Below are 27,413 nucleotides of genomic sequence, written 5' to 3'. Positions count from 1 at the left end.
TCATGATATGCTTCTAAGTTACTGCATCTTTTAGTAACTACTGGGAGTTCAAACATTCTCAAACACCTAAGCATAACCACACTCTATGTATCCATTCTTATACAATTAACTAATTCAGTTCAACTACAGCTATTCAACATTTCAACTCCAAAATGAAGCTACCCAAAATCAAGAACTCCAACAATGATCACCATCCTCTACTAATCAAGATCTCAACTTTTCAACTACCCTCTTCAAGATTCACCTTCAATTTCATGTTCCTCATTTCAATTTTCCAATTCACAATTTTTTCATCAGCGCTCCCAGTACCACCCCCAATTCCAGTTCTGCCCCTCCCAACCTCACCTCAGCTCTCATGGCAGCTCTCAGAAATGGCCCTTTTCCTCCACTTTGGGCCCAACACTTTTACCAACACTGAATGGGGCTCTGGTCATGCTGACCCATCTGTATTTGCACCCATGGATCTCAATGTGACCCAGTGGGTCAATGTTGCTAAAGAAAATGGATTTTCTAGGGTGATTCTAACAGCTAAACATCATGATGGATTTTGTTTGTGGCCATCTGATTATACTGATTATTCAGTGAAGTCAACTTCTTGGAAGAATGGGAGTGGTGATGTTGTGGGTGAATTGGCTGAGGCTGCTGCTAAGGCTGGGATTCAGTTAGGTCTTTATCTTTCGCCGTGGGATCGACATGAAAGGGTCTATGGGAAGACAATAGAGTACAATGAGTACTACATGGGACAAATGACTGAGCTACTCACAAGGTAGAACTTTGGTTTTATTGATTGCTGGGCTCGTTTTGGATTGCGTTAAAATAGTTACTTGATACTTATAATTGACATATAAGTTATTACTTGTTTGAATGGTTTTATTGATAATATATAACTAGGTAGGTACCTGTTTTCTGTTTGTAATTATAATAGATATGGCATTGTAAAGGAGGTATGGTTGGATGGTGCAAAAGGTGAGAATGAAAAGGATATGGAATATTACTTTGATGATTGGTTTAGTCTCATTCATCAACTGCAGCCTGGTGCTGTCATTTTCTCTGATGCTGGTCCGGACACGAGATGGGTCGGAGATGAAGCTGGTTATGCTAGCAATACATGTTGGTCCCTGTTCAATTGCAGTGATGCAACAATAGGTGGTACTGACACTAAGTGAGTCCATTCTCAATGCTCATATCTTATCAATTTATATTAAATGCTGATGAGCTTTTTAGCTTCTGATAGGTTGTATATAGTATAGTGCCAAAGTCTTCAAATAGATTTAAGGAAAAAATGTGTGATTTTAATATTGTATCTCAAAGTTTAGTGAGTTAGGGAGATATGTATTAGATTTCTTTCTAAAACAGTATATCTATTCCCCAAAGGAAAGATTCTCACGGAGTTGCTTCTATATATTTAGGCCGCGTTCACTTGGATGTAATGGAATGAGGGGAGAATGGAATGAAATTTGTACATTTAGAGGTTATTGGAGAAAATGTCTATAATTTTCAATCCTTCAATCATTCCATTCCAAACTATTTGAACTAGAAATCTAACCCACATATTTTGGAAGGAATGATCATTCCACTTCTCCATCATGTTTCCCTACGATCTTCATCATAACAAATTTAGAGTCACTCATACTTGGTTACTATTTTCTCATACTTTCTTCTTTCTCCATGAAACTTTTTTATAATTTTTCATTTCATTCTCTCCTCATTTCATTCCATCCAAGTGAACTTCATCTACAGCTGAACCCTTAATTATACAGAAAATTGCAAATCTGCTGTAGTTTTACTTGTGTTGCAGCCTGTATTTTCTACATTGAACTCAGTAAGCATTCACTATTATATAATTGAATATTAGGTATTCTCAACAAGGAGACCCTTTTGGCCATGACTGGGTACCTGCCGAGTGTGATGTCTCCATCAGGCCGGGTTGGTTTTGGCATAAAGATGAAGTTCCAAAATCTGGGTTGGATCTCCTTGACCTATTCTACAAGTCAGTTGGCAGAAATTGTCTGTTGTTGCTCAATGTACCTCCTAATTCATCAGGTCTTATATCAGACAAAGATATAGAGGTCCTACGAGAATTCACCGAGCTGCGGAGCATAATATTTTCCCACAATTTAGCTGAAAAAGCTATACTCTCCGGCAGCAGCACCCGGGGAGGTCTCAATGATTCTCGGTTTGACGCGAAGAACGTCCTTGAAGAAGGAATTTATAGCTATTGGGCTCCCCGCAAGGATCAATCAAGTTGGGTGATGTATCTAGATTTCCCAGATTTGGTGACTTTTAACGTCCTGCTAGTGCAAGAGCCAATTCAAATGGGTCAACGTATCATCAGATTCCATCTTGACATCTTAACCGAAAATGGAGAATGGCAGAAAGTGGCTAAAGGCACTACAGTGGGATATCGAAGGCTTCTCTTGTTTCCTGAAGTAGAAACACATGGCTTACGGCTTGTTATTGACAAGTCTCGGGCAGACCCCCTGATTTCTTATTTGGGAGTTTTCAGAGATCCATTTACCAACACAAACATTGTGGATTCTACTAATGTTGTCCCTAAACAAGACTTCAGATACAGGTTACTCAGCAAGATACAAACAAAACTCTTCGGATGGCTTCAATCTAGTTTTTAGATGATTTGTATTTACTTGAAAAAAATTTAGTGCTTCTCATCTTCGATGTCTGGAATCTGGCCTGCAAGTGTATTGTAACTTTACACCTATTGTATATTTTTTACGGTTCTTCAATTGTTGAAGATTAGTCAATCTGTTGCACAGTCCTGCAAGCTGGAGATACTGGTGCATGAATATGTCATAAATAGCATAGTCATTGTGTCAATCTGTTGTACAAGCATTTGACTAACACATGAGTGAATTATAGAAGATTGTTTCATCATTTAGTTTTAGATTTTTTTGGTAGCTCATTTTCGAACCGAAATTAGTGTCGTAAAAAGCGATAATCAGAATTAAGCGGTGAAAACATGGAAAAACATGGAACAAGAATTAATAGAAGATAAATTAGAATGATCGAGGATTAATCAAATAATTAATTGAATAATCGGAGATTTAATCAGCGAGTTACGAATTAGAAAAAAAGATTGGAACTTGAAAGTTGAAGCTAAAAATATTCTCCAAAAGCCTTTTTATGGATAATTCTAATTAGAAATATCACTTTTTAAAATATTGATTAAATGCTCAAAATTTTAATATATGTTTTAAAGTTTAAATTATAAAAAAAAAATCCTTAATTTTCAAATCCAATCTACTTATATATATAGTAGCCCAACAGGTTCGTGTCAAGCCTCCCTCCTGAGCAAATAAATTACCTAGCTCCGAACCGCTTAACTCCGAACCTAACATCTTCTCATATATATAAAAAAAAAGATGTTATTCATGAGGCTTGAACTCGGGACCTCTGCAATACAAATACATCACTCAAACCACTTGAGCTACACAAACAATTAGTTTATTATTCAAAAGCATTAATGACATACTTTAAAACTTTTGTATTTATATTCGTCTCAATATCTTATTTATTTATTTGAGATGAGTTATTATTTCAGTTAAGTCTCATATATTGTTTACATGATAGATTAATATCTATAAATTAATTATTTACATAAATAAATTTAAAATTAAAAAAAATATGAATAATCGGGTTCGTGCCATGATTCAGATTTCAAAAAATAGATATAATTCGTATTCGAATTCAAATATAACTTAATAGTTTAAACGAGCACCGATACAATATTATAGAAATTTTAAGTCATGAATGTGAGAAATAAGCACAAAAACTGAGGTTTAAGCGAGCATCTTTGAAAAGAAAAATTGATGGGTTTTCAACATGGGCTATGTCATATTAATTTCTTTTATTATAAAAGGCAATTTATAAAGAGATTATAATATTTTGGAGAACACGAAATAAGGTGACTGAAAGAATATTCCTATGTAGAATATTTTTTTATTTTAAACTTATGAATTCAGAATTTGATGTGTAACTAAATCTTTTTTTTTAAAAATTATAGATATAAGGATAGTGACAATACATCAAATTTGGTGTCGGAAAATATATCTAAATGATATAATTTTGATGATATATGTATTTGAAATACTATAACTTGTGATATGAAGGTGAATTTAAGGAAATTTTATATTGTTAATCAAAAGTCAACCACATAATAATAAAACGCGTTTACGAGAACTACTAAAAAGATTTGAGTTATAAATTTTATTTTGTTAAATAAAATAACACAGAGAAATAAGTTATATATATTAAAGTCTTAAAACTATAATTTTTAATATGCCATCATCTAATATATAACATACCAGTTAAATAAAATGATTCAAACTATAGTTAAATTAATCATTCACAAATTAAACTAATAAAATATAATTAATTCTGAACTGGATAATCTGACGCGATACGGTGAAACTAATATCTGATTAAACGGGACTAGAACAAGAATAGTTTTTTCATGATTCAAAATATCGAATATATAACTTGATCTTTAACAATTGAACATGATATGCCACATTGATCACTCCTAATAAATACGAGTATCAAAATATTAAAAATGTGAGTTTGCACAAAGCTAAAAAAGTAACTACACGACTAATTGAACTAAATATTTTATGATCTTATGAACTTCATGATGCCTAACTCATTTCTACTCTCTTTTTGCTATTTGAAATTCCATAAAATCATTTGTTTGAGATCTGTTTTATAACGATTACATGAAAAATCATTAAAAGTCTTAATAGACAAGCTCAAAAAATTAATTATAGAAAATTAAAATTTTATAACGAGATAATGTTATAACATACTGTATAAAAGTAATATTCATCTAATATTTTTAAATTAACAATAAAAATATAATACATTGAAGTACTATATAATTGATATGAAAAATAAAAGGATAAGACACATAAAAGGTGTCAGAAATTTTTGGGGTGCAATTATACGGTTAGTAGTTCAATTGATGCTTTTATAATAAAATAAGGTACGTGTCTTTTTACGTACAACATATGTTTCAATTTTTATTTATACAAAATGTGTGCAACATATGCTAAAAAGAATGTGTTGATTATCTGCTCCATCATATATCACTTTAACAATTATGCAAACGTACGCTCAAAAAAGAAGAAATAAATGTAGGGCAACGCGGACCACACATCTTCATTTAATCATGATTTAGGATATCGTAATTCACATATCAAAAACAGGTTTTCATCAAAATCATGGTATATTAGTTGAAATAATTTAATAATTTCAACAATAAATTACAGATACTTTTAATGAGGTATATTTAAAATTTAAAATTTCAGTATTAATTTCGAATATAATTTTGAACATAGATAATATGATAATGGTCTCTATATCCTAACGAATTTGAATATAGAAATATCAGTTCAAATGTAGTTTTTGATCTATAATTTTTTTTAAAAATATACTCCCTTCGACCTATTTTAAGTGACCGTATTTGACTTTCACGGAGATTAAGAAAAAAGTAGTAAAAAAGAGTAAATTTAGTTGGAAAGTGGGTAAAGTGGTGGAATATATCAAAATTTAATAATAGATTTGAGATAGTGGTGATAAGTAGTGAGTGTGATAGTGTTTATTTAATATAAAAGAGTATAAAATAGAGAAGTAGTGTGTGTAATAGTGATAAGTAGTGTTTAAAAATAGTAAGTATAGTAAGTTCATTATTTTAGAGATGTCTCAAAAAGGAACAAGGGTCATATAAAATACTTATTATTACTACTAGCCTTTAACCCGTGCGAAGCACGGGCGGGTATATTTCGTAATTTATTATTTATATTTAAATTTTAACGTCATTTTATTAGTATTTTAATATTAATAGATTGAATTTAATTAAATTATATTATTCGACTGATTATATTCTCTCCCGATTACTTGAAAATGGACAAACCCTATATATATATAATACATTTAATCCGATTTTAGTACATGTAGATTTAAAAATTAAAAAAATCAGAAAATTTAAATTTTTTCCAAACATAGACGATCTTGTAATACATTTGAAAGATTCAGTAATCTAATCAATCGAATTTCAACATAATTCTGTAATGTTTATTTTTTTGACAACAGAAACTTTTAAGATTAGAATTTGAAAGGGTTATGTAATGTGTGGTGTTTATATTGATATAAAACACGTTAAAGTTAAAAAGAGTTATATAAAGTTTCTTGTTAAAAAAAGATATTCAAAATTATTATTTATAATTTTATTTATAACATCATTATAATTTTTAATGAAATATTATATGATAAGATATTGTTAGGAGTGTTTTTAATATTTGAAATTGTTTAACAATGTAAGACTAATAGACTCCACATTTGTAGAGTTGTAGTACCAAAAGGAGAGTACCAAACCAAAAAATATAACTAAAATCTAGGACTACAAATTATACCCATGTTGGCTTATTATAGTATAGTATAGATTAATGCTATTAGGTTGCATATATTACATTTTTCATGTTTACATATTTTGTCAAAAAGTAAAACGTAATAGTTACGCTCGAAACAATATGATGACACACGGATATTATTTAAAACATAATACAAACTCAAGGTCCGTACAAGAACAATATAATGATATATATGAATATTATTTAAAATACAGCAAAAACTAGAGCCCCGTGCCTCGCACGGGCTTTTATGCTAGTTCTTTTTTAAAGAATCAAAGTTGGATACGAACCCGATTTGGGTTAATTTAAAGCAGAGAGCGCGCGTAACTGAAAAAGCCTAGGCAGGAGAGGAGAGCAATGGAAACAGGGGATTCAAGAACACTAAATTGCTCAGTTGTAGCGATTGATCACTTCAATTATTGTTACTCTGTTTGTTCTCTCTGTGAAAAAACTCTAACCCCTGATAATAACAACGTCAATTTAAACAACCACACCTCTTCTTCTTCATCATCATCATCTTCCATTTGCAACCACTGTCATTTCAAGAACCCTTCTTCTTCAGCTCCTAAGCGACTCTTTCGTGTCCTCGTAAGTTTTATTTACATGGGTTTAATTCTATGTATGTGTATTAGTATATGTTTACTCTTAACTTGGTTCCCCATATTTTTTAAGCTTGATTGTGACATTAATGTATGAAGTCTTGGGTTTTAATTGAGATGGTTTTGTGGGGTTTTCTTGATTTTTGATACAGATGTCTGTAGCTTCGGATACAGAAGTGTTTGTGGTGGTGATGTTTGATAGGGCAGCTAGGGTTCTGTTTGGTTGCTCTGCTGATGACTTCTTTCACTTTGCCAAGTCGCATCCTTTTTCAGGTCAGTAATCACCCTTTTCTTCCTATTAGCAAGCTTTCCCGAAGAGGATCACTTTTATTAGGTCATACACATTGCTTATGTCTTGAATTAGATCTTATGAGTTCATGCAAGATGATTTCGGATGTAAATATGCGTTATAGAGATGCACATCTATTGCTTACTGAATACAGTATGTGCAACTTTTGTCACTTGAAACGCTTGTTAAAAATGCGTATTTAATATGATAAATCAGGCTTTTATTTTTTATTGTGGTATTCTAGGTCATCGTCGTAGATTTGTGCTATGTTGTGCATTCTTTTCTTGTGTGTGTGTTTACATTTACTTTGCATTATCATTATTTTCACACTGAAATATATATATATTTTTTATATACGTTATGCAAATGATTTATTGTACTTGTTGGGATTTTTACCGTGTAACACAAACTGTATGGTTTGATTACTTAGAAAGGTTTTGGAACCAATTAGTGATACTTTTGTAAATGAGATGGAATAAGACTTCAAGGTTGTGTTTACTTGGATGAAATGGGGGGAGAATGGAATGAAAAATCATAAAGAAGTTTTATGGAGAAATAAGAAATTATGAGACAATAGTGATGAAATATGGATAAGTCTAAATTTTTTTTGATGAAGATTATAGGAAAACATGATGAAGAAGTTGAATGAGCATTCCTTTCAAAACATGCGGGTTAGATTTCTAGTTCAAATAGTTTGGAATGGAATGATTGAAGGAATGAAAATTATAGACATTTCATCTAATCACTCCAAATTTATAGTACAAATTTCATTCCATTCTCCCCCTATTCCATTCCATCGAAGTGAACACAACCTTAGGCTTACTCATATTTAGTCATTATTGTCTCCTAATTTCTTATTTCTCCATAAAACTTTTTTATGATTCTATATGAACTTAATAAAATAGAAGTGTCAATCTGTGTAACATCAATAGAATGAAAATAATTAATGCAAATGCATAAATTTGCATTCCATAATAATTGTAATTGGATACTTGGTATTGTCAATGTGACTGTCCAGCAGTTAAATGGAGAGTGTGATGTACAGATTGTCGGAACAACTTCTCATTGTTTCCAATACATGGTGATTTTTTTATGTAGATCTTACTGCAGGGAAGATTCTAGAGGGTGAGATGTTGAGAGTGACACTCTCAAAGCCTAAAAATGTAAATGCACAACATGAAAGAGTAGTATCAGTTATTCCCCTGCGCTCCGGTTTTCTTCCAGTAATTGAGACCTTAAGGCAATTGTACGGAGGAACAGTTGATCAGTAGTCAGTGTCAGCTATGTATGGTACATATAATATTTTACTTGTGTGTTAGAAATCTTGTGGTTCAGTTTATGTTGAAAAAAAATGTTTGTTTTTTACTTCAGCTCTTCTTTGCTGAAGATTCCATTGTCGAAGTATTGCCAAATTTTTTCATGGGCATCGTTTCTCGTTCCCTTTAAGACATTTCAATGTTTGAAGAAGAAATGATATCTTAGTATCTATCTTTGTTATTTCTGATACTTGAATCCTTACTTTTTAGAACTTGGTCAATGTATATAAAGTAAAAACCAAACCAAACATACTCAGTCTATCACACTCAAAATTAGGGTGTGGCGGTTGTAAGTTTTATGCAGACCTTAACCTATTTCAAGAGAAGCTGTGATCCTTTGTGCATCTCTATCATACTATATATTCCTTCAAGGCAGTTATGATCAGTAACCAAATACAAAGTCAGTCCGTTGTCTTATTTTTTCTTTTAGCTGCCATGTTTTAAATTGCTAATTTGTAGCTGCCATGTTTTCACCTTGCATCTAAAGTATATGGAAGCAGATAATAGGATGACATAATTCTTAGCATTGGCCTCTTGACTCACAAAGTAGAGGAAATGTGAGTATAAGGGTAGGTTAATTTTGAGAAACCATCACTACTAATCTACCTTGTGCTTCTAATTTTTTTGGTTGTAGTAGCCTAAAATTCCTTAGAATGACCAATACTAGAACCCAAATCAAAGGAAAAATGAGTCATAAGCTTGCTAAAGAATAAAATTACTCAAGTAAATGATACTACCATATTGTTCATCAATGCTACAAAGATATTCTACTAAGGGCGTAGGAAATGTATTTGTTTCTAGGGGCCTAGACATGTATACCTATACAACCTTCCTTAGCATGAGATTGCACTCATAAAGCTCTTTCCAGCATGGTGGAAAGGAAACTCACCATGCACTGGAAAAACAATTCTCTTTTCTGATGGGACTTTTACTAGTAACGAAAGTGCCTGCTGGAACAATGTCGACTTCATGTTTAGGGAATAAAATTAAAGTCTCTGATGAGTTTATCTGCTAGTAAATTACTGTTTGTAAGCGAGGAGAAGGCTAAAACAGATAGAAGGGTTCTTATGTTACTATATGCTATCCAGAAATCTTCTTGGTGTACCTATGATATTCACGTTCGCAATCTCTATACATATCAATGTTTTCATTATCAGTCCATACATGTCAAATTAGTTATTAGTTATAGAATTAAGAGTTGAGGCCTGCTTTTTGTTTATATTTACAGAGGTATTCAGTATTTCAGTAGGCTAAATTTCGTCGTTTTTGTTTGGTAATCCCACTTTCGCTTCTGGTGTTTCCCAGTTGGAATATGTGTGTGCTTGGGTGTTGAATTGACTTTGTACTTGTATATTATTTAAATTCCAAAATATTTCTTTACTTGGAACTCTCAGTGACAAAATAAGTTAAATCTAGCATTCAAGGTGGGTTCTTTAGTGTGTACATGGGACAATCAAGTAGGGTCATGCTAATCCTGTTTATGTGCCGCAGCAAGCTTTTCTTGCATCCACCTGGTCAGCATCTTTAGCGAAGCTTTTGGTTGATCAGTTGGAACCATAAGACCAGCATTATGTACCTGTTTTAGAAGTACTCTATTAAGACTGTGCAGCTCAAGTAGAGATAGTCATACAGATGCAGAGAATGTATAGCAACAGAGACCTTGAGGAAAATGAGAGGGCTGTAGCTTTACCTATCCCCTGCCCGTGAACCATTGACTGAAAATGGACCAGTTGGAGATCTTACAAAATTTCTTCTGACTAGACCATTTCATAGCAAGAACCCATCTTGAGTTTGAGTTTCCTGCAGGCTGCAACCAAAGAGGAGGGCATGTTTATATGTGAAACTATCCAAACTGCAATCACACTTATAAATATATTTTTCCATTGCCTAGTTTTTTCTAATCTAATATTTTTCTATCTTTTTCCACCAAGTTAAACTTTTCCTGCGTCAGTTGATTAATAATTTCTTTTAGAACATATCTTTTTTTTTTTTATTTATGATGTGGGGATTAAATTCACCTTATTAATTTTAATATTTTGAATAATATTATTTTTGTTTAATATGTTTTTAAAAAAATATAACATTAATTCTGTAATGGTGTGATTTATATGTTTCTAGAATTAAAATTGATTGGTGATATTTGATTTGTATTTAGAAAAACAATCATAAATATGTAAAAAAACAGAACTTGTTTTAGATTAGGAAAAAAAATTATAAATTTAACGGCGCTTATTTATCTTGTATATGATTTAGCATTATCTCCTTTATGATTATTATTATATACAAATATATAATTCTTTATTTATAAGAAATTTTGGTGTTTATTCTTTTAAGGTTTTTCTTTTCAGATTATCCATCACTATTCAAGCTCGAAATAGATAAATCGACAGAGAAAAAAAGAGGATACATTTATACCATTTATGTGTTCACCTGACACACATAGAAATAGGGCTGTGCATTCGGTAAAAACCGAACCGAACCGAACCGAATTTCGGTTAACCGAAACCGAAATAGTGGAAAAACTGCTGCCGAAAACCGAACCGAAATATGTTCGGTTTTCAAACCGAACCGAAGTTTTAATTTCGGTTAATACCGAAACCGAAAATTAAAACCGAAATTCAAAAAATTCAGAATAAAATTCAGAAAAACAAGTCACAATTCACAGATATTACTAGTTTACTTTCCATCAGAATAAGTTTCAATACAAGAACCCAGATAAGCATAAGCAGGCTCTACAGTCCAGGTTGCATCAGATTGACAGTACACCATTGATCTTTCTTCCCCACAAAAATCAACATATAACCCATGTTTCAACCCAACTACAAGATCCAAGCAACAAACACCACAATTAGAATGAGAATCGACATACCTCTGCGGCTCTGTGCGTCGTTATTGAGAGAATAGAGGGGTTTGCTGTGATTTGGACTCCAAATCTTTAATTAGATTGCCTTCATTTGGGTTTATGCAACTCGGCTGTCGCGAGAATCTCTGCTGGGTGCATCGTGACTCGTGTGTTGTTCAGGGAAGTGAGGAATAGAAGTGAAGTTATATTAATTATTAATAGATATTTCGGTTTTATATTCGGTTTTTCGGTTAACCGCGGTTAAAAACCGAATTACCGAAAAACCGAATTTCAGAAAAACTACTACCGAAAACCGAACCGAATTATGAAATTCGGTTAACCGAACCGAATTTTTTTCGGTTATTCGGTTCGGTTTTCGGTTAACCGAACCGTTTGCACACCCCTACATAGAAACACACAAGGCGGAAAATGAGCGGTGGCGACCCATTACTAGAAGCGGCACTACACTACCTTTCCCGGCGAGATTATGAAAATTGCCGGAGCTATGCCGTAAAAGCCCAATCTACATCCCCCGACGCCACCAAAATCCTGGCCATCTCCGACACTCTGGCGGCCGCTGCCCAAACCCGCATTTCAGAAACCCTAATTGACTGGTACGCTGTTTTACATGTTTATAAATATTCCCAAGACACCCATCTCATTAATGAGCAATTCAAGAAACTCAGTTTACTTTTGTACCCTCAACAAAATCACTTCCCTTTTGCTAAAGAAGCTTTTAAGCTTGTCTGTGAAGCTGGCTCGGTTCTTACTAATGATACAAAAAAAACCCAGTTTGATAATGACTTACAGGCTTATGAGTTGAGGTTGGATCAGAGTTTTTGGACTATTTGTCCTTATTGTTATGTTATGTACGAGTATGTTAGGGTTTATCAGGATTGTTGTTTGAAGTGTCAGAATCACAATTGCGCTAGAGGCTTTCATGGTTTCGAGGTCGAACCCCCTCCCCTGAATGTTGTGGAGAATGGGGTGTATAAGTGCATGGGCTTTTTTCCTTTAGGGTTTGATGGGGACAAGAGACAGGGCAAGTGGAACCCTTTTTCGCCCTTGGTTGGGGTTAAAGAGGATCAAGGGTTTGGGGCAGGTAATGCTGCTGATTTCGTTGATATATCTGATCAAAGTGATGGTTCGGAGGACGGGGCCGGGGACAAGAATGTGGATGATCAAGTAGGGACAACAAGGAGTGTCGGAGGAGATGATTGTTTTGGGGAGAGTATGAGTAAGAGGAGGAAGAAGTCTGTGCCTATTAATGCTAAGAAGTTGATGGGGAAAGGACCTAGAGCTAGGAGAATGGAGAATGTTGGTCAGGAGGGATTGGATTTAAATGCAAGAGCTGGTGAAGATAATGCTGGGGGAAATAGCAACGGCAATGGGATTACAGGTGTTGGTGGAGTGGAGATGGGGAATGGTGCTGATTTTGATGCTGGAGTTGAACTTCTTGCTGGGGATGAAGATATCTTTGTTAGTTTTCCGGATTGCTTCTGATGTGATAATTAGAAAATTTTATGGCTTTACAGGTATGTAGGGGACAGTTTTCTGTGCAGAAGTCTAAGAATGAATGGTAATTTAGAGGGCAACTTCACTTTGTTCTGTCCTGTTCCAGAAGTTGTTTTGTTATGTTAAACTTAAATGCCAGTGCAGATGCTGTAGGTTATTGAGTTTGCCTTAACCGTGGAGCCTATAACAACTTTGTTCCACGTTATAAGTTTTATCTTCATGAAGTAGAGTCTATTCTTTACTGTGCCAATCATTTAATATTCTCCCTTTTGATAATCTAGTGTTTTCAATTTGGGAAGGAAATGCTAGATCATGTAGCATTTTGTTGTTTTAACTCGTGTATCGTAACTAGCGTTCTGTTAGTTAACCCTAACAGAACGCTAGACGATGTAGCGTTTTTTATGAATATTCAAAACGTTACACGATGTAGCGTTAATAAATGGTATTTGGGGCCATTATTTCGGATCCTGATATTTAGGACATTAATAAAAGATATAAGTGATAATGATGGCCACACCCCAAATTTATCTCTTGACATTCCATCCTTTTGTCTACATGAAGAGATATACAGTACTTGTATTAGCGATAGGAAGCCTAAGAACGCAGATACACAGCGTAAAAGAGTTGTATACTTGGTTTCTCCCCAGCGCTCTGGTTTTCTTCGCAACAAATAAGACCATGAGGATGAGCGCGATTGGATTCATTTGTAAAGTAGTCCCCGATTTTGATATATACATATTATCTATATTTCTGTGCTAGGAGGTTCCCTGTGCATATCTGATAATACATCTGCATCTGAAATTGTAATTTGGGTGATGAAGGATTATGGAATCAATGAATGTTGGAACAAATGTAGGGTTGTAATATATCTTCCAGCTCGACTAAGGACTCGGGTACTTTTCATCCTCTGCCTTGATTATTATTTCAGTTTCTTTCTATTCCTTTCATCCGATGAACATTTTTTTTATGACCTTTTTAAGAAGTCACTTTAAGAAATGCGGAGAAATTCACATCTACCTAATACAAATTTTCACTTTAAAATATGCGGAGATCCCAATATAGATTCCAAATTAGTTATTGAATGCCTTTGTGTCAAGTTATGGTTCTGTTTTAATCTTAACAAACTTTGAATAATTGTAGATGAACTCTCTGCATAAGCAACTAAATATTGTTACTAGTCAAAACTCACATGGGAACTAAAAGAGAGGGCAGTGTAGGAGTAAGTTGTCGTAACAAGTCCTTTTTCAGGTTGATTATACATGACCATAGACCATCATGTGCTGAGGTCTTATGCGAGAGCTATACAAAACAAACATGCTTGGGTATAACTTCTTTTATATTGTATTCTTATTGCTAGTTACAAGTTGATTACAGTATCCCAGTACTTGGAACACTGGGATACGATCAATGGTTGAGTATATTTAGAGTGGTATCTTTAGTGTAAATGTGAAAAGCAAGTAGGATGGGTGCTAATTCAGTTTTCCTGTCGTAGCAAGTTTTCCCTGTGTCCACCTAGCCAGCATCTCTAGAGCAGGTTTTGGTTGATCCATTGGAACCATATGACCGGCATTATGTACCTGTTGTTAAAAAGTAAGTTTTCTATTGAGATTTTGCCGCTGAATTAGAAACAGATTGCAATAACGAATAGTTGGACATACCTTGAGGAAAGTGAGAGGTCCATAGCTTTGCATTATCCCTGCCTCTGCACCAGCAACTGAAAATGGAACAGTAGGAGCTGCTGTAAAGTTCTTCTGACCGGACCAGTTCATGGCATGAACCCATCTCGAGTTACCTGCAACCAAATTGAAGTGCAGATATCCAGTAAGTAGGTTTCCTGATGGGCACTGCTTAAGAAGCCATTTTGGCTGTAATTTATTGGCTATTGATTATATAACTCTTTTCCTAGATTCTTACAGCTGAGTCCTGAAGTTATGAATAGAATACGAAAATGTGATACTGAATTCTTGCCACTACATTAATGTAACTGAGGTGAATTAAGAAAAGTACCAAGCCAGTTGCAGATAAGGTCATACTCTCCTGCATATATAAGCACTTGAACTCCATCTTCTAAGAGGGCTGGAATTCCAACTTCAAGATCCTTCATCCAGTCTCCCTGCATGGCATTATACACAATTGAACTACAAGTGACATAGTCAGTGTGTACACCAAGCGCCTCTTTAACTGATGGTAGGTTCAAGAACTCGTCCACGCGTGAGAAATCGTAGCACAGGCCTCCTCCATCGCATTGCTTTCTAATATCGTAGTACTAAAATTCAAATATCAAACATGTTTAGAGTTAGTATCTATCAAATCATATTTTGCCGAATAAGAAACAGGTTAGATCTATTTTCATTCTCTTACATTTATGTTTCCAGCAACGTCCAAGATAGCGCCAAATATAGCGGTGCAGGCGTCGAAGGCATCCAAACAAGTTTGATTCCCTACGGTAGCTGATACAAAAAGCAAGAGAACAATGTATATGCCTTGATCAGTAACTCGAAATTTTTAACAAATCATTCACTCTATGTGCCTGTTTGTTTAGCAGAAGCAGGGGCTTCTGCTTCTGACTTCTGCTTCTTGACCCGTTTGTGTAAAGAAGTAGAAGCACTTTTAAGAAGCTGAGAATGCTAGCTTCTCTCTCACAGCTTCTACTTTTTTTCCAAACACTTTGTGCCTGTTTGTTTAGCAGAAGCAGGGGCTTCTGCTTCTGACTTCTGCTTCTTGACCCGTTTGTGTAAAGAAGTAGAAGCACTTTTAAGAAGCTGAGAATGCTAGCTTCTCTCTCACAGCTTCTACTTTTTTTCCAAACACTTTATTCACTTATTTACTTCTCACTTCTAATTCACTTCTTTATTTTAAACAAAGAAGCACTTCTTTTAAGCTTAGCCAAACGGCCCCTTTATTCACTTATTTACTTCTCACTTCTAATTCACTTCTTTATTTTAAACAAAGAAGCACTTCTTTTAAGCTTAGCCAAACGGCCCCTATATGTCAGAATGAAGAATTACCACATAGTTTAATATCCTTTTCACATTCTGGAACCAATTTGTTGATACTGTCGTGATCAGATTTTGAGATTATCTTGTTGTCTAATGAAAAGTCAGTGTATGCTTTGTATTGAATTGCTGGATCAGTAAGGCCATTCCCGATAGCAAAACCCTGATAAACAATTCAACAAGTTAATCTCACATGAAGTGTTAGAAGTATCTGGTAAACAATTTGATTACATACCTTTAGGTTTATTGGAATTCCTTCTTTATCTTTGTTTCCTTGATGGACTCTAGAAGCAAAAGCAGGGATATAGTGCCCAGCATATGATTCTCCGGTTATGAAAAACTCATTGTTTGTGTAGTTTGGATGCGCCTTAAAGAATTCCTGACAAAACAAGTATATATTCAGAAACCTCAATAGTTTAGAAATTGAAATAAAGATGAATAAACTTACAAACCTGCAGAAAATCATATAAATCATCACTGACACCCTTCTCGTTGCTTCGAATGTCACTGGCAGCAGATGAGTAGCTAAAACCAGTCCCAACAGGCTGGTCGACATATATTATGTTTGAAACCTTGGATGCAAGAAAAAACTAATGAGCGCGATGAAAACTGTAATATATTCAAAAGTACATAAAAAAATAGATACAAGTACCTTGTCCCAACCAAAGGAATTCCAAGAAAGTGACATGTTTTTTGTAATATGGAAAGGACCATTTTCATAGAACAGAGCAATCGCACTGCTACATCCCGGACCACCTGTCAGCCATATAACAACAGGGTCGTCTTTGCTATTTCGTGATTCAAAGAAATAATAGAACAGCCTGCAGAAAATGGTGCACACAAGTTGCAAATGAAATACATTTCGTCGAATTCACAGAGCACAAAGAATTCTCTGAATGAGTATATTAGCAGAGTAGAGATGGTGTTTCCGCAAACACAGACCTCTTGTTTCAAAAAAAGTATCTAAAAACACTTCAAAAATATAGCCATTTTAGTCATTAGTCATCAGACATAAACCTAACGTTCATGACTAGAACTAAAAGCTAATCATTAAAAAAACAGAATAGCAGACATCAAGGAATCTTGGTACCTCACAAACTATAAATATTATCATCAGAATCTAAAAATACTGTTTTATTGACCATACCATATAATAAAACCTCCTAAATTCAAAAAATGGATGCTGAAACAAGAATTTTACCTCGCATCTTTAGAATGTGGAAGCCGAAAAAACCCGGCATGCTGGCCTAAATCTTTGACAGTGGCTCCTGAATCTCCAAGTACTGGAAGGTTGATTTTCTTTTCAACCAGCCTGGAATTCTGAGTGGTATCTGAAGTGCCTGGTGGAACAATGTTGACTTCATGTTTGGGAGATAAATTTAAGTCCCTGATGAGTTTATCTGCCAGTGAATCTGCGAAATTACTGCTTGTAACAGAGGAGGAGAAGGCTGAAACTGATAAAACAAGTAGAAATAGAGAGAAAGTTAGAGGAGGGAATGATGGTGCCATTTTGCAAGAAATAATTGCAGCCATTTTGGCTTCTTATATTGGTGTCTATGTCTAATTCTGTCATTGTGCATGCATTTACGAGGTGTGTATGTTACAAGATTTTTGTCTTCATAGTTTAAAAGATATTATTTAAGTTGCTTCATGAAATGAGTTTTCTTTATATTTTGGATACTAACCTTTTGGAACTAGAATTTTAAATTATCGAACTATAATACATAGATTAAGTAATGACACGATATATAATACATGTATAGGTACATTCTCAGATTGTGTGTTTCCGGTAAAGTTGTTAATTCGGAATAAAAACAATATACAAGTTAGTAAGTAATAGAATTTAGTTGACAAGTCATTCTTAAGTTTGCTTTTGTGATATCAATTATTGTTATGAATCAAAAAAATCAAAAAAATTTGACACTGTGATTTACTTAAATAACATATGTTTTGAAGTGTTAGCATACAATTTTCATAAAGTTATTCCAAAGATAATATAAATTAAAAAATTAGATTTTTCAGACAGCAGGATTATAGGCAAATTGATCAAAACCTTTCTATAAACATACTTAGAGTAACTTTTGATAATGTGGTAATTTAAGATATTTTGATTGATAAAAAATAATGCACAATTGTTTGTTAGAAATATAATGTGTTCACATATTTTCTATAAATTATACTTTTAATATACCAACTAGATTTTTAACAAAAATTAAGATAACTAAGATTTTTAAAAATATATTTTTATTCCCCATCTTATACTATGTGATCACTTTATCTTGTAAGCTTATCATTTTAACAAATGAATATCATGCACGGTCGGCATCATTTTATGAAAAATATTATAATTATTTGATTCACTTTATCCTAAGTATTCATTTTCTGGGTGGCATTGTTTTATGAAAAATATTATAATTGTTTGTTCGGCTTTGTCCCATGTATTCATTTTCTGGGTATAAAACAGTATATACTACAAACTACAAAGATACAGATATCATGGATTACATCACATATAAACTCAGAATCATAGAGCATAATGGGACGCAAAGATGATCAAAATGGTGAAGTTGATGTGCCGTAGTTCATGATAATATTTTATTCATTTATCGACTGGCATTTTAATTTGTTCCGACACATTCATACTTCAACATCAAGAATATAACTATATTCACCTTTTTTTGTCATCACAAACTTATGTTAATTGAATTTATTATAAACAAATCAGCCTTCCAAATCCAGCTACTTAAATTGTCATATAATTAATAACTAGTGAATAAAGCCGCGCTTCGCGGCGGCGTTATGAATTTTTTATAAATTTTGATACGAAATAATATTATAATTGCATAAAAGTTATTTTGAGTCATGTTCCTGTTAAACATATCATTAATAAAAAAAATATTATAATTAATATAAAAATTTGTTTAAGTGGCCCTCCTGTCAAACACAATACTAATAAAAAAAAATTGTTTGAACCGCCCTCCCATCAAAGATAATATTAATCAATAATTATTATAATGATGATAAAATTAAATATAATAATATAGATAAAAATTAGTTTGAGCCGCTCTCTTGTCAAACACAATAATAATAACAAAAAATTATAATATAGATAATAGTTTCACACTACTAATGAAAAATTATTATAATTATGATGAAGTTAAAGATTATATTTGGATGAAAATTATTTTAAGCCGTGGTCCCGTTTTAACAAAAAAAATCATATTATAACTTCGATAAAAAATTATTGGCCACTTTCCCGTCCAACATAATACTAATAGAAAATTTATTATTATTTAGATAAAAGTTAGTTTGGGCCGCCTCTCGTGCCCGTCAAACACAATACTAATTAAGAATCATTTACATTATCATAAAATCAATATATGATTCCTATTTTATATATCCTATTTTATTTGTTAATTATTTTCATTTTATGATTCCTATTTATTAGTTAAAAATTATTATTCTTTTTTGGCTCTAATTTTTTTGCTAATTGTTTTTTAATGATTAATATCTTTACAATCTTTTATTTTCTATTCGAAATAAAAATTGTACGTATTACCTTACTAATCTTAAATATAAATTGTATTTTATCTATGATTGTTAGTTTAAATAAATATAATCCTATTTCTTTTAAGATTCATAAATAAGAAAAGAATTGTATTATCTTTAGAATCCAAAACGAAAAGAATTGTATTAACTTTTGGAATCGTTGAACTTGATTTTATAAATTATAATTATATTTTTTATCCGAAATTTAAGAAAATTATGAGAAAAGAATTTTATTATTTTTAGAATCCAATAAAAAAAAAGAATTGTATTACCTTTAAGATCCTTGAACTTAATTTTTTGAATTATAATTTTATTTTCTATTCGAAATTCAAGAAAATTATAAAGAAAATTATAAGACTGAATCGAACTGTTATCGAGATTGATTGTAAGTTCATGCATACTATTTGAATGAGGCTGCGAAGATCTCAAAAATGTTTTCATGATTGAGATGTTATCTTCTTGATCATTATGGAACGACGTTAGTTTAGCGCTACAACTTTTGAAAATAAGAATTGTATTTTTTAACCTGATTTTTATGTTATAATTGTATTTTCAATTTGAAATTTAATTAAGAAAATTATAAGACTGAATTCAATAATTCTAGACACGTCGAGTTAATACATTTTGTGATTCGAACATATCGTGTCATCTAATTTATTATTTGTGTCTACTATTTAAATTTTATGATTCGAACATATCGTGTTATCTAATTTATTATTTGTGTCTACTATTTAGACTTTTAAACACAGTTGTAATTACGGACCTAGTATTAGATTATTCTTCTATATATCTTATCGAAAATAAAATCAATATATATCTAGAATTGCTCGATTCAGTCTTCTGATTTTTCTTAAATTTTCGGATAGAAAATATAGTTATAATTCAAAAAATCAAGTTCAAGAATTCTAAAAGTAATACAACTCTTTTCTTATTGAATTCTAAAGATGATACAATTCTTTTCTTATTTTGTATTTCGTATTGAATTCTAAAGATGATACAATTCTTTTCTTATTTAGTATTTCTTATTGAATTCTAAAGATATTACAATTCTTTTCTTATTTAGTAATTCTAAAAGGAATAGGATTATATTTTCTATCCGAAAATTTAAGAAAAATCAGAAGACTGAATTGAGCAATTCTAGAGGCGCCCGTATTCTCCTTTATATATATATATAGGCTCATGATCAAATACAAACTAATCTTAAAATAAAAACTAAAAACCTTTCTTTTTATACAACCCAACAACTCCACCTTATCTCTTCCATCAAACCCACTTCGTCTCTCTCCTCTTCCTCCACCCCTGCTACCACATCTCTGCCGACACTTCCACCCATGTCACTGTTTCCGATTCACCATCATCATCAACACCTCTGCCAAACTACCACACCTGCCACCTGCTATTGATATACATACAGAAATCGTAGCTATTCTGGTGTACGAGTTAGTGATATCAGCTGTACATTTTAGTGATATTCGCTTTAGAAATTAGTGATATTCGCTGTAGAAATTGGTGATATTCGTTAAAATCTTCAGAACTTGATGCAAACCTCTAGATCTGTTCTTGTTCGTTGATTCTAGTGATGATGGCGGTGGTGGAGATGGAAGCGGTGAACATGGAGTGGGCGGGGGCATGGAGGATGCGGGAGTGGGGTTGAGATGCCGGAGGTGGAAGTGGGGGTCGAGGTGGAGGTATGGCAGAAGTAGAGAACGAGATAGCGCGGAGGTGAAGGTGGTGGTGGTGGTGGCGGCAGAGGTCGAGATGAAGGTGGTGGAAGAGGTGAAGGTTGGGTGGAAGTTGGTGGTGGAGGCGGACTGAGGCTTGGATGACGTGAATGGGGCCGCAGGCGGTGGCAATCGTGGAGAGAGCGGAGGACATGGAGTTGCCGGAAGTGGAGGTGGAGTTGGGGAAGATGGAGGTGGAGTTAGAGAAGATGGAGGTGGAGGTGGGGTTGTTTAAAATTTTAGTGATATTGTATTCAGAATTTAGTGATATCGCAGCTGAGTTTTTAGTTTGTAGAATAAGATGGTTTGTAGTGGAGTAAGACTCTATATATATATATATTGATGATTGATGATTAATTTATATAAATATTTAAAACAACATGGATTCCAAACCGAATATGTCAAGTATCACATGTTCTTTAAATGCTCTCGAATAACATCTACATCTAAAATAATTATGCACCCGGGGACAAAGTGTCAAGTACTTGCACATAATTATGAAAAATACTGCGATCGACGAGAACCAAAACGGCAAAGACGGTGATAATTAAGAAGCTTACAATAACTACGCATGAATTAAAATAATCAGAGTATTCTTTTTTGACGGGGATTATTATGAATACTGCTTATGAAAATATAACTAGAGATTCCAAGATACCGTGCAAGCAAATGATGGCGTTACAAACAAGCCCTGAAAATTGGCATGGAATAAAAAAAATCCCAAGAAGATGATTGTTTCTTCTAAGAAATTAATTTTACAAAAATGTCAATGTATATAACCGCCAATTAATTTCCTTTTATATACAAGATGACCCTTCTAGTTAATCATCCATGCATTATTTTTGAGGAACAACTGTTTCAGCTAGAAATTTTGTATACTTAAATTAATATATGATATAAAATTTCGAATAACACAAGAATGACATAAGATTGATCTTTTATTGTTGAACTATCGAATTATACCCTGCAAAAATCTTACTTATCAGCTGAACTTCCATTCCTCGTACCAACAAGAGATCAGAAGGCTCAATTATGACCTTACTTTGGCAAGACGAGCCCTTATTTCTTCTAGTTCTTCATCAGCAGCACCTTCTTCCTGCATATTTACAGAACAAGCAATCAGGGAAAAAAATATTGTAATATGCTTGTTTAAAGAATGAATAACCAATTGTACAAAATGCTTATCCAAAAAAAAAAAAATCAATTGTACAAAATATGCTGCAAATACCTCTGCATCTTCAACAGACTGGGCAGGTTGCTTCAATCTTTCTCTTCTGACTGCTTGTGGAAGCTGTGCAGCAGTTTCACCAGCTATTGCTGTCAGGACCTTCTCAACTTCTTCTTCCGTCTCCTCTTCAATGTCCTCTGAATCTATTGCAGAATCAACAGAGTCATTCACCATCTCTTCTATTACACCAGCCTGTGAACACATAATGCAGTTATGTAGCCACCAAAAGGAAACAAAAACGAATATTCATGCTTACAATGAGACTTTATCACTTTAATCTAGCATTCCTTATCAAATTACTAAAATCGTAATAACATAACTACGTGGTTATGTAGCTTTTGGTAAGAGTATATTATCATCAGAGCATAGATCTCACATAACACCACAGTTGCATATATTACGTTTGTGAACTATTTAACGGCCAACCTTGCTTGAAATCCATTCTTCCAGAGGGAACATCAAAACATGCTTTCATTGAACCTGGACAGGTATATACCACCCCTTCTTTATGACCAAGTATAATGATTTTTATTGTACCATTGGCTAGTTTAAATTTTCAGCGTCAGTCAAAGTATTGTTTGTCCTATGAACCGTAAAATAAACAAATTCATGACTAGTTAGTACAACCCCGCCCTAACGTGTCAGCCTGTTTCCATATTAAACTAATCTGCTTAATATGAGAAGTGATGGGCAAACTTAACTTATCAGAATATGTTATGGAGTGATGGAATCAGGAATCTTTTTATAATAAATATATAGGATGCGGATACACATAGGGTACTGATTAGCGATTAGCCCCCCCCCCCCCCCCCCCCCCCCCCCAAGACCTTTTATGGACACACAAGGCTTTCTTAATTTGCTTACCATAATTTCAATTGCTGGATGAGGACTAACACTGTATTTCTAAGTGAAATCTGGTACTGTTCTATTTAAACAAATGTCCAACTGAGTTTATTTCTGACATGCTTTAGCATACACATTAGTGTATTTGTGACCTGCATTAATATACAATTCCCCAAAAAACAGACTGAGACACAAGTGAGTCTGTGGTGTGGATTTGTTGCATGCATTAGTATACAGATGAGTGTCCACATGTTTGCAAGTATAAAGGGACAAAGATTGTCGCAGAATGGACTACAAACAACTTGCACTAAATCATAGTAGGTAAATCTTCACATAGTTAGGAATGTCAGAACAAAGAAAGATACAGCTATTAAAATCAGTTTACCATTGTCATTTCTTTGCTAAATTCTTGCATTGTTACAGCCAATTGAGGAGCCTTCATGAGGTTATTGACAATTTTCATCACTTCAGCACTCTTTGACAAGTGCCCAACTGTACGAGCAATAGCTGCAATAATGGAAAATTAAATGGCAAAGACTTATAAAAGGTACTGTCGATAAATCAATCCAGTTGTAATAAATCTTTCTAAACACAGCCAGTCAGCCACAACTTTCATACCCAAAAACTAAATAAACAAATGAAATATGGTGAAGTGAATTGACCTATAGGCAGGGGTGGAGTCGCTAATGAAAAATGTGTGTCCGATGGCCCGCCCTGAACATTTCATGACTCTACTATGCTACATTCATACACCTGTTACTTATGTCTCCTACGTTAACAGATTTGTAGCTGAATTATACATTGCACATAAAAAAATTTAGGAATTTTAAACCAACATAAAATCTGGTCAATTCAGAATAATAAACAAAAGTGACCTGTGCATTATATATGAGCTAAATATATGACCTGTGCATTATAAAAGTAACTTGAGGCGATGCAGCATTATATATGAGCTAAATATAGCATGAACCATCTGATTGTTGATGAAATAGAAGTTACAGATGCAACGAATGATACAAAAGTCAACACCATCACTCCATTTATTTTTCACAACAATTAGGAACCGGTGAGATTTCGTGTTGTTGGATATATAGGCAATTTAATGTAGCAGGACAATGATGTAGGAGAAATAGGTAACTCATTTCTTTTTTGTGATGCAAGCTTACATACAAGAACGTACCAACACTTTCTCCAAGGTGCATTGATATTGAATTCAACTGAGCCTTGTTTTCATGCAGACGGTTCACGGTTCGTCTAGATCTGATTAGCTCCTTCGCAAGCGACTGAAGATATGGGACAAGATACATGTAAGAAAGTAAACAAAAAAACAGATAAATCAAAGTAAAGATTTCACTGCACAAGCCACTAAAACAAATCTGATTTACCAGACAGTGGATAATCAAGATATTAAATTGGAAGTGGATAATAAAAAAATATATACAGCATAGTAAAATGATCTATTTTAGATTATGTGAAACAGTGAAACTAAAGTAAATTTTAGTAACACAATTAGTCCTAGGAGAAAAACAAGCAAGGGTCTGTTTGAAGTACTTAATTGAAGGTCTTCCTTTATTCCCTTTGGATTAGAAAAACATCTGAAAAAGCTCCTCATTTTCTAATTATATTTTAAAAAAATAAAACCAGCCCAATTGTGAACGCATGAAACAATTAAACTATACAATGATGATACACCCTCAGTAAATGTATTGAAATGTTTAGATAATATTAATAAAGATCGAGTAATTTCTCAGTTGTAACTTGTACTTGTTGCCCATGCATTCTCTCTTTTATTTAAGCCTAATATTAGCACCTCTTCATGCCACACAGACAGATGTTTGTTAGGATTGCTATGAAAGAGTTGCAGCTAATTTACAGAAGGAACCCTGCACCGTGAATGTTTTTTCCTTTTCTGCCTGCAATTTTTTTTTTCTGGCTTGTGGCATTGAAGGCACCATACCAAATGTTCCAGAGGTGTGCATCTCGTATGCCATGCATAAAAGATAGATAGAGAGAGAACAAGGGTCTAGACAAGGCACAACATTTACAAGACAGTGACTATCTAACCACCACCCAAAGTCTAAACCCAACAATGCAAGAATCAACTCCTAGATTAAAGAAAAAAAAGCTATTGAATCCAAACTGGGGAAAACATGATGATCCACTAACCATCTATTCTCTGGACAAAAGCGCCTCACTCAGTATACTTTCCACTACATATTACTCTTATAACTTAAAATCAAAGGCCATTGCTAATAGTCCAAGAAACCAACATTGCAGGATTACACAAAGTCACTTACGCATAGCATTATATAATTCCTTAATCTATATTCTTGGTACTGTTATAGAAAACCTAGTAACGGAATATTAAGCAGGAGGTGCACCAGTTGAAAATGTATTTGGCCACAGGCGCATCAACAGGACATGTGCCTCAGTATCACAATGGGTTGCAAAGCTTAGCCTAGAGGATACCCCTCTTCTCTTGGTAATAAGAGGTTGACGGTTCAAGCCTCTATGAAAGCATGTATGCATAAGTATTTATATATATGTAACTTCCGATACCCAAGACAAATGAGAAGCAAAGCTTAGTCCAATTTGTAGTAACTATTATACATTGAAAGCTTCTTAGTTCATATTCCCCGTATTCCAGCCTATGAGTACTTGTTTATAATTATCAAGTAAGTTCTAGGCCATCATACTTGACGAAGTCTATTAATACATATGTAACTTTTGTTACTATGAAGTATGAACTCTTACTTGCTATCATGTCTCCACAACTTTTTAGTACAAGTAAAAGGCCACATACAAGAAATCCCAACAAAATATATACACCAAAGAGTTGTTAAAACCAACCTAGAAATTAGAGAACTGCTCCAAGCAGCATATATCAGCAGGATGGAGCAGCCAGAGTGACTTTGCAGGTTAAGCTTATTTATTTCATATTTAACTCTTCCCTGCACAACACTCTATAACCTTTTTTATGTCAGGTAACACTCTATACATATGATCATAAAAACCACCGATGCTAATGATAGATAAAATCGTGAAAGCATAGCATTATAAATTCCTTTAATTTGTGTTCTTGGTACTGCTAAAGGACAACTAGTAATAAAATATCAAGCAAGAGGTGCACCGATTGCAAGGTATACTTGGCACAAGCGTATCACAGGAAATCTGCCATAGTACCCCCAATGAGTTGCAAGGCTTGGCCTAGCTACCCCTCTCCTCTACGTCATAAGAGGTCGGCGGTCCAAGCCTCAATTGAGACTGTGGGCATGAGTATTAACATATCTGTAATTGACCCTACCCGAAGAAAAGAGATGCAAAACTTAGTCCATATTGCAACAACTAATATACATTAAAACTTCCTCCTTCAAATTCCATATACTCCATCCAATAACTACTAGTTTAATTTATAAACAAGTTCTACCCAACAATACAACAATTAGTAATAGAGTCTATTCATACTTATAAATAAACTGAATACATAAACCTTTACTCCCTTTCACAGTCTCATGTCTCCACCGCATTATGGTCCTAAGTAAAAGGCCACATACAAGAAAATCCAATGAAAACTATATACCACAGTGCTATTAAAATCCTAGCAATTAACAATTAAAGAATTCCTTAAATTTCGTCATGTATAAAAAAAAAAGAATTCCGTGAAATTTAGGGGGAAAAAAGAAGCAAGAATGTAGTGATTACTTTAGCTGAAGACATATCATTCCTCTTAGCAGCCTCTTTAATCGCTTTCTGCACGTTTTTCTCTTCTCTCTCAATATCTGAGGCAACCCCATTAACAACAACAAATAAATTCAGAAACCAAAATCTAATAGAGTATGACAGATATTGCTGAAAGAATGAAAATTAACCTCGAATTTGACGATCAACGTGAAGACACTCTCTGCTGCCACTCTCTCAATTGTTTCTGGGGCTCTACTTTGGGCTTCAATATGTTTCTTACTGTCTCCATGCCCCCCTGACGTAAGACGAACTCAAATATCTTGTAACGATCTCAACTCAAGACCTCGACACGTGTGTATAGGCAATATAGTTCTTGAGCCTATGAACATGTATACAAAGATTCACTTCGCCA

The 27,413-nt window shown here is 33.7% G+C and overlaps 4 protein-coding genes across 5 annotated transcripts; 2 read left to right on the top strand and 2 right to left on the bottom strand.

Annotated features, from left to right (window-relative positions):
• Positions 1 to 15: 15 nt before the first annotated feature.
• LOC108220172 (alpha-L-fucosidase 1) lies at positions 16 to 2,762 on the top strand. The gene is made up of 3 exons (XM_017393862.2): positions 16 to 766; positions 926 to 1,162; positions 1,856 to 2,762. The coding sequence occupies exons 1-3, from the start codon at positions 153 to 155 to the stop codon at positions 2,628 to 2,630; spliced, it is 1,626 nt and encodes a 541-aa protein (XP_017249351.1). The 5' UTR covers positions 16 to 152; the 3' UTR covers positions 2,631 to 2,762.
• Positions 2,763 to 6,706: 3,944 nt separating this feature from the next.
• On the top strand, positions 6,707 to 9,777 carry LOC108222350 (uncharacterized). Its single transcript, XM_017396270.2, has 3 exons — positions 6,707 to 7,010; positions 7,174 to 7,294; positions 8,409 to 9,777. Exons 1-3 carry the CDS (start codon positions 6,780 to 6,782, stop codon positions 8,579 to 8,581), a joined length of 525 nt encoding a protein of 174 aa, XP_017251759.1. The 5' UTR covers positions 6,707 to 6,779; the 3' UTR covers positions 8,582 to 9,777.
• Positions 9,778 to 9,955: 178 nt separating this feature from the next.
• Positions 9,956 to 17,531, bottom strand: LOC108221726 (serine carboxypeptidase-like). Of its 2 annotated transcripts, none has more exons than XM_064093758.1 (9): positions 17,181 to 17,531; positions 16,632 to 16,800; positions 16,432 to 16,551; positions 16,215 to 16,358; positions 15,992 to 16,142; positions 15,345 to 15,433; positions 14,991 to 15,249; positions 14,642 to 14,775; positions 9,956 to 10,202 (listed from the first exon to the last, which is right to left on the bottom strand). In XM_064093758.1, exons 1-9 carry the CDS (start codon positions 17,510 to 17,512, stop codon positions 10,095 to 10,097), a joined length of 1,506 nt encoding a protein of 501 aa, XP_063949828.1. In that variant the 5' UTR covers positions 17,513 to 17,531; the 3' UTR covers positions 9,956 to 10,094. The 2 variants fall into 2 exon arrangements, with proteins under 2 accessions (XP_063949828.1, XP_017251074.1); XM_017395585.2 differs by lacking the exon at positions 9,956 to 10,202 and adding an exon at positions 14,286 to 14,560.
• Positions 17,532 to 21,958: 4,427 nt separating this feature from the next.
• On the bottom strand, positions 21,959 to 27,413 carry LOC108220708 (vacuolar protein sorting-associated protein 24 homolog 1). Its single transcript, XM_017394555.2, is given in 7 exon segments — positions 21,959 to 22,345; positions 22,478 to 22,669; positions 23,706 to 23,827; positions 24,501 to 24,603; positions 27,023 to 27,099; positions 27,190 to 27,224; positions 27,226 to 27,413. Coding segments are annotated over 7 exon segments (660 nt in total). The 5' UTR covers positions 27,291 to 27,413; the 3' UTR covers positions 21,959 to 22,279.

This window comes from Daucus carota, chromosome 5, assembly GCF_001625215.2.
Source record: "Daucus carota subsp. sativus chromosome 5, DH1 v3.0, whole genome shotgun sequence".
Taxonomy (NCBI): Eukaryota; Viridiplantae; Streptophyta; class Magnoliopsida; order Apiales; family Apiaceae; genus Daucus; species Daucus carota.
The sequence above is the reverse complement of the archived record's forward strand: the minus strand, read 5'-3'. Positions and strand labels throughout refer to the sequence as shown.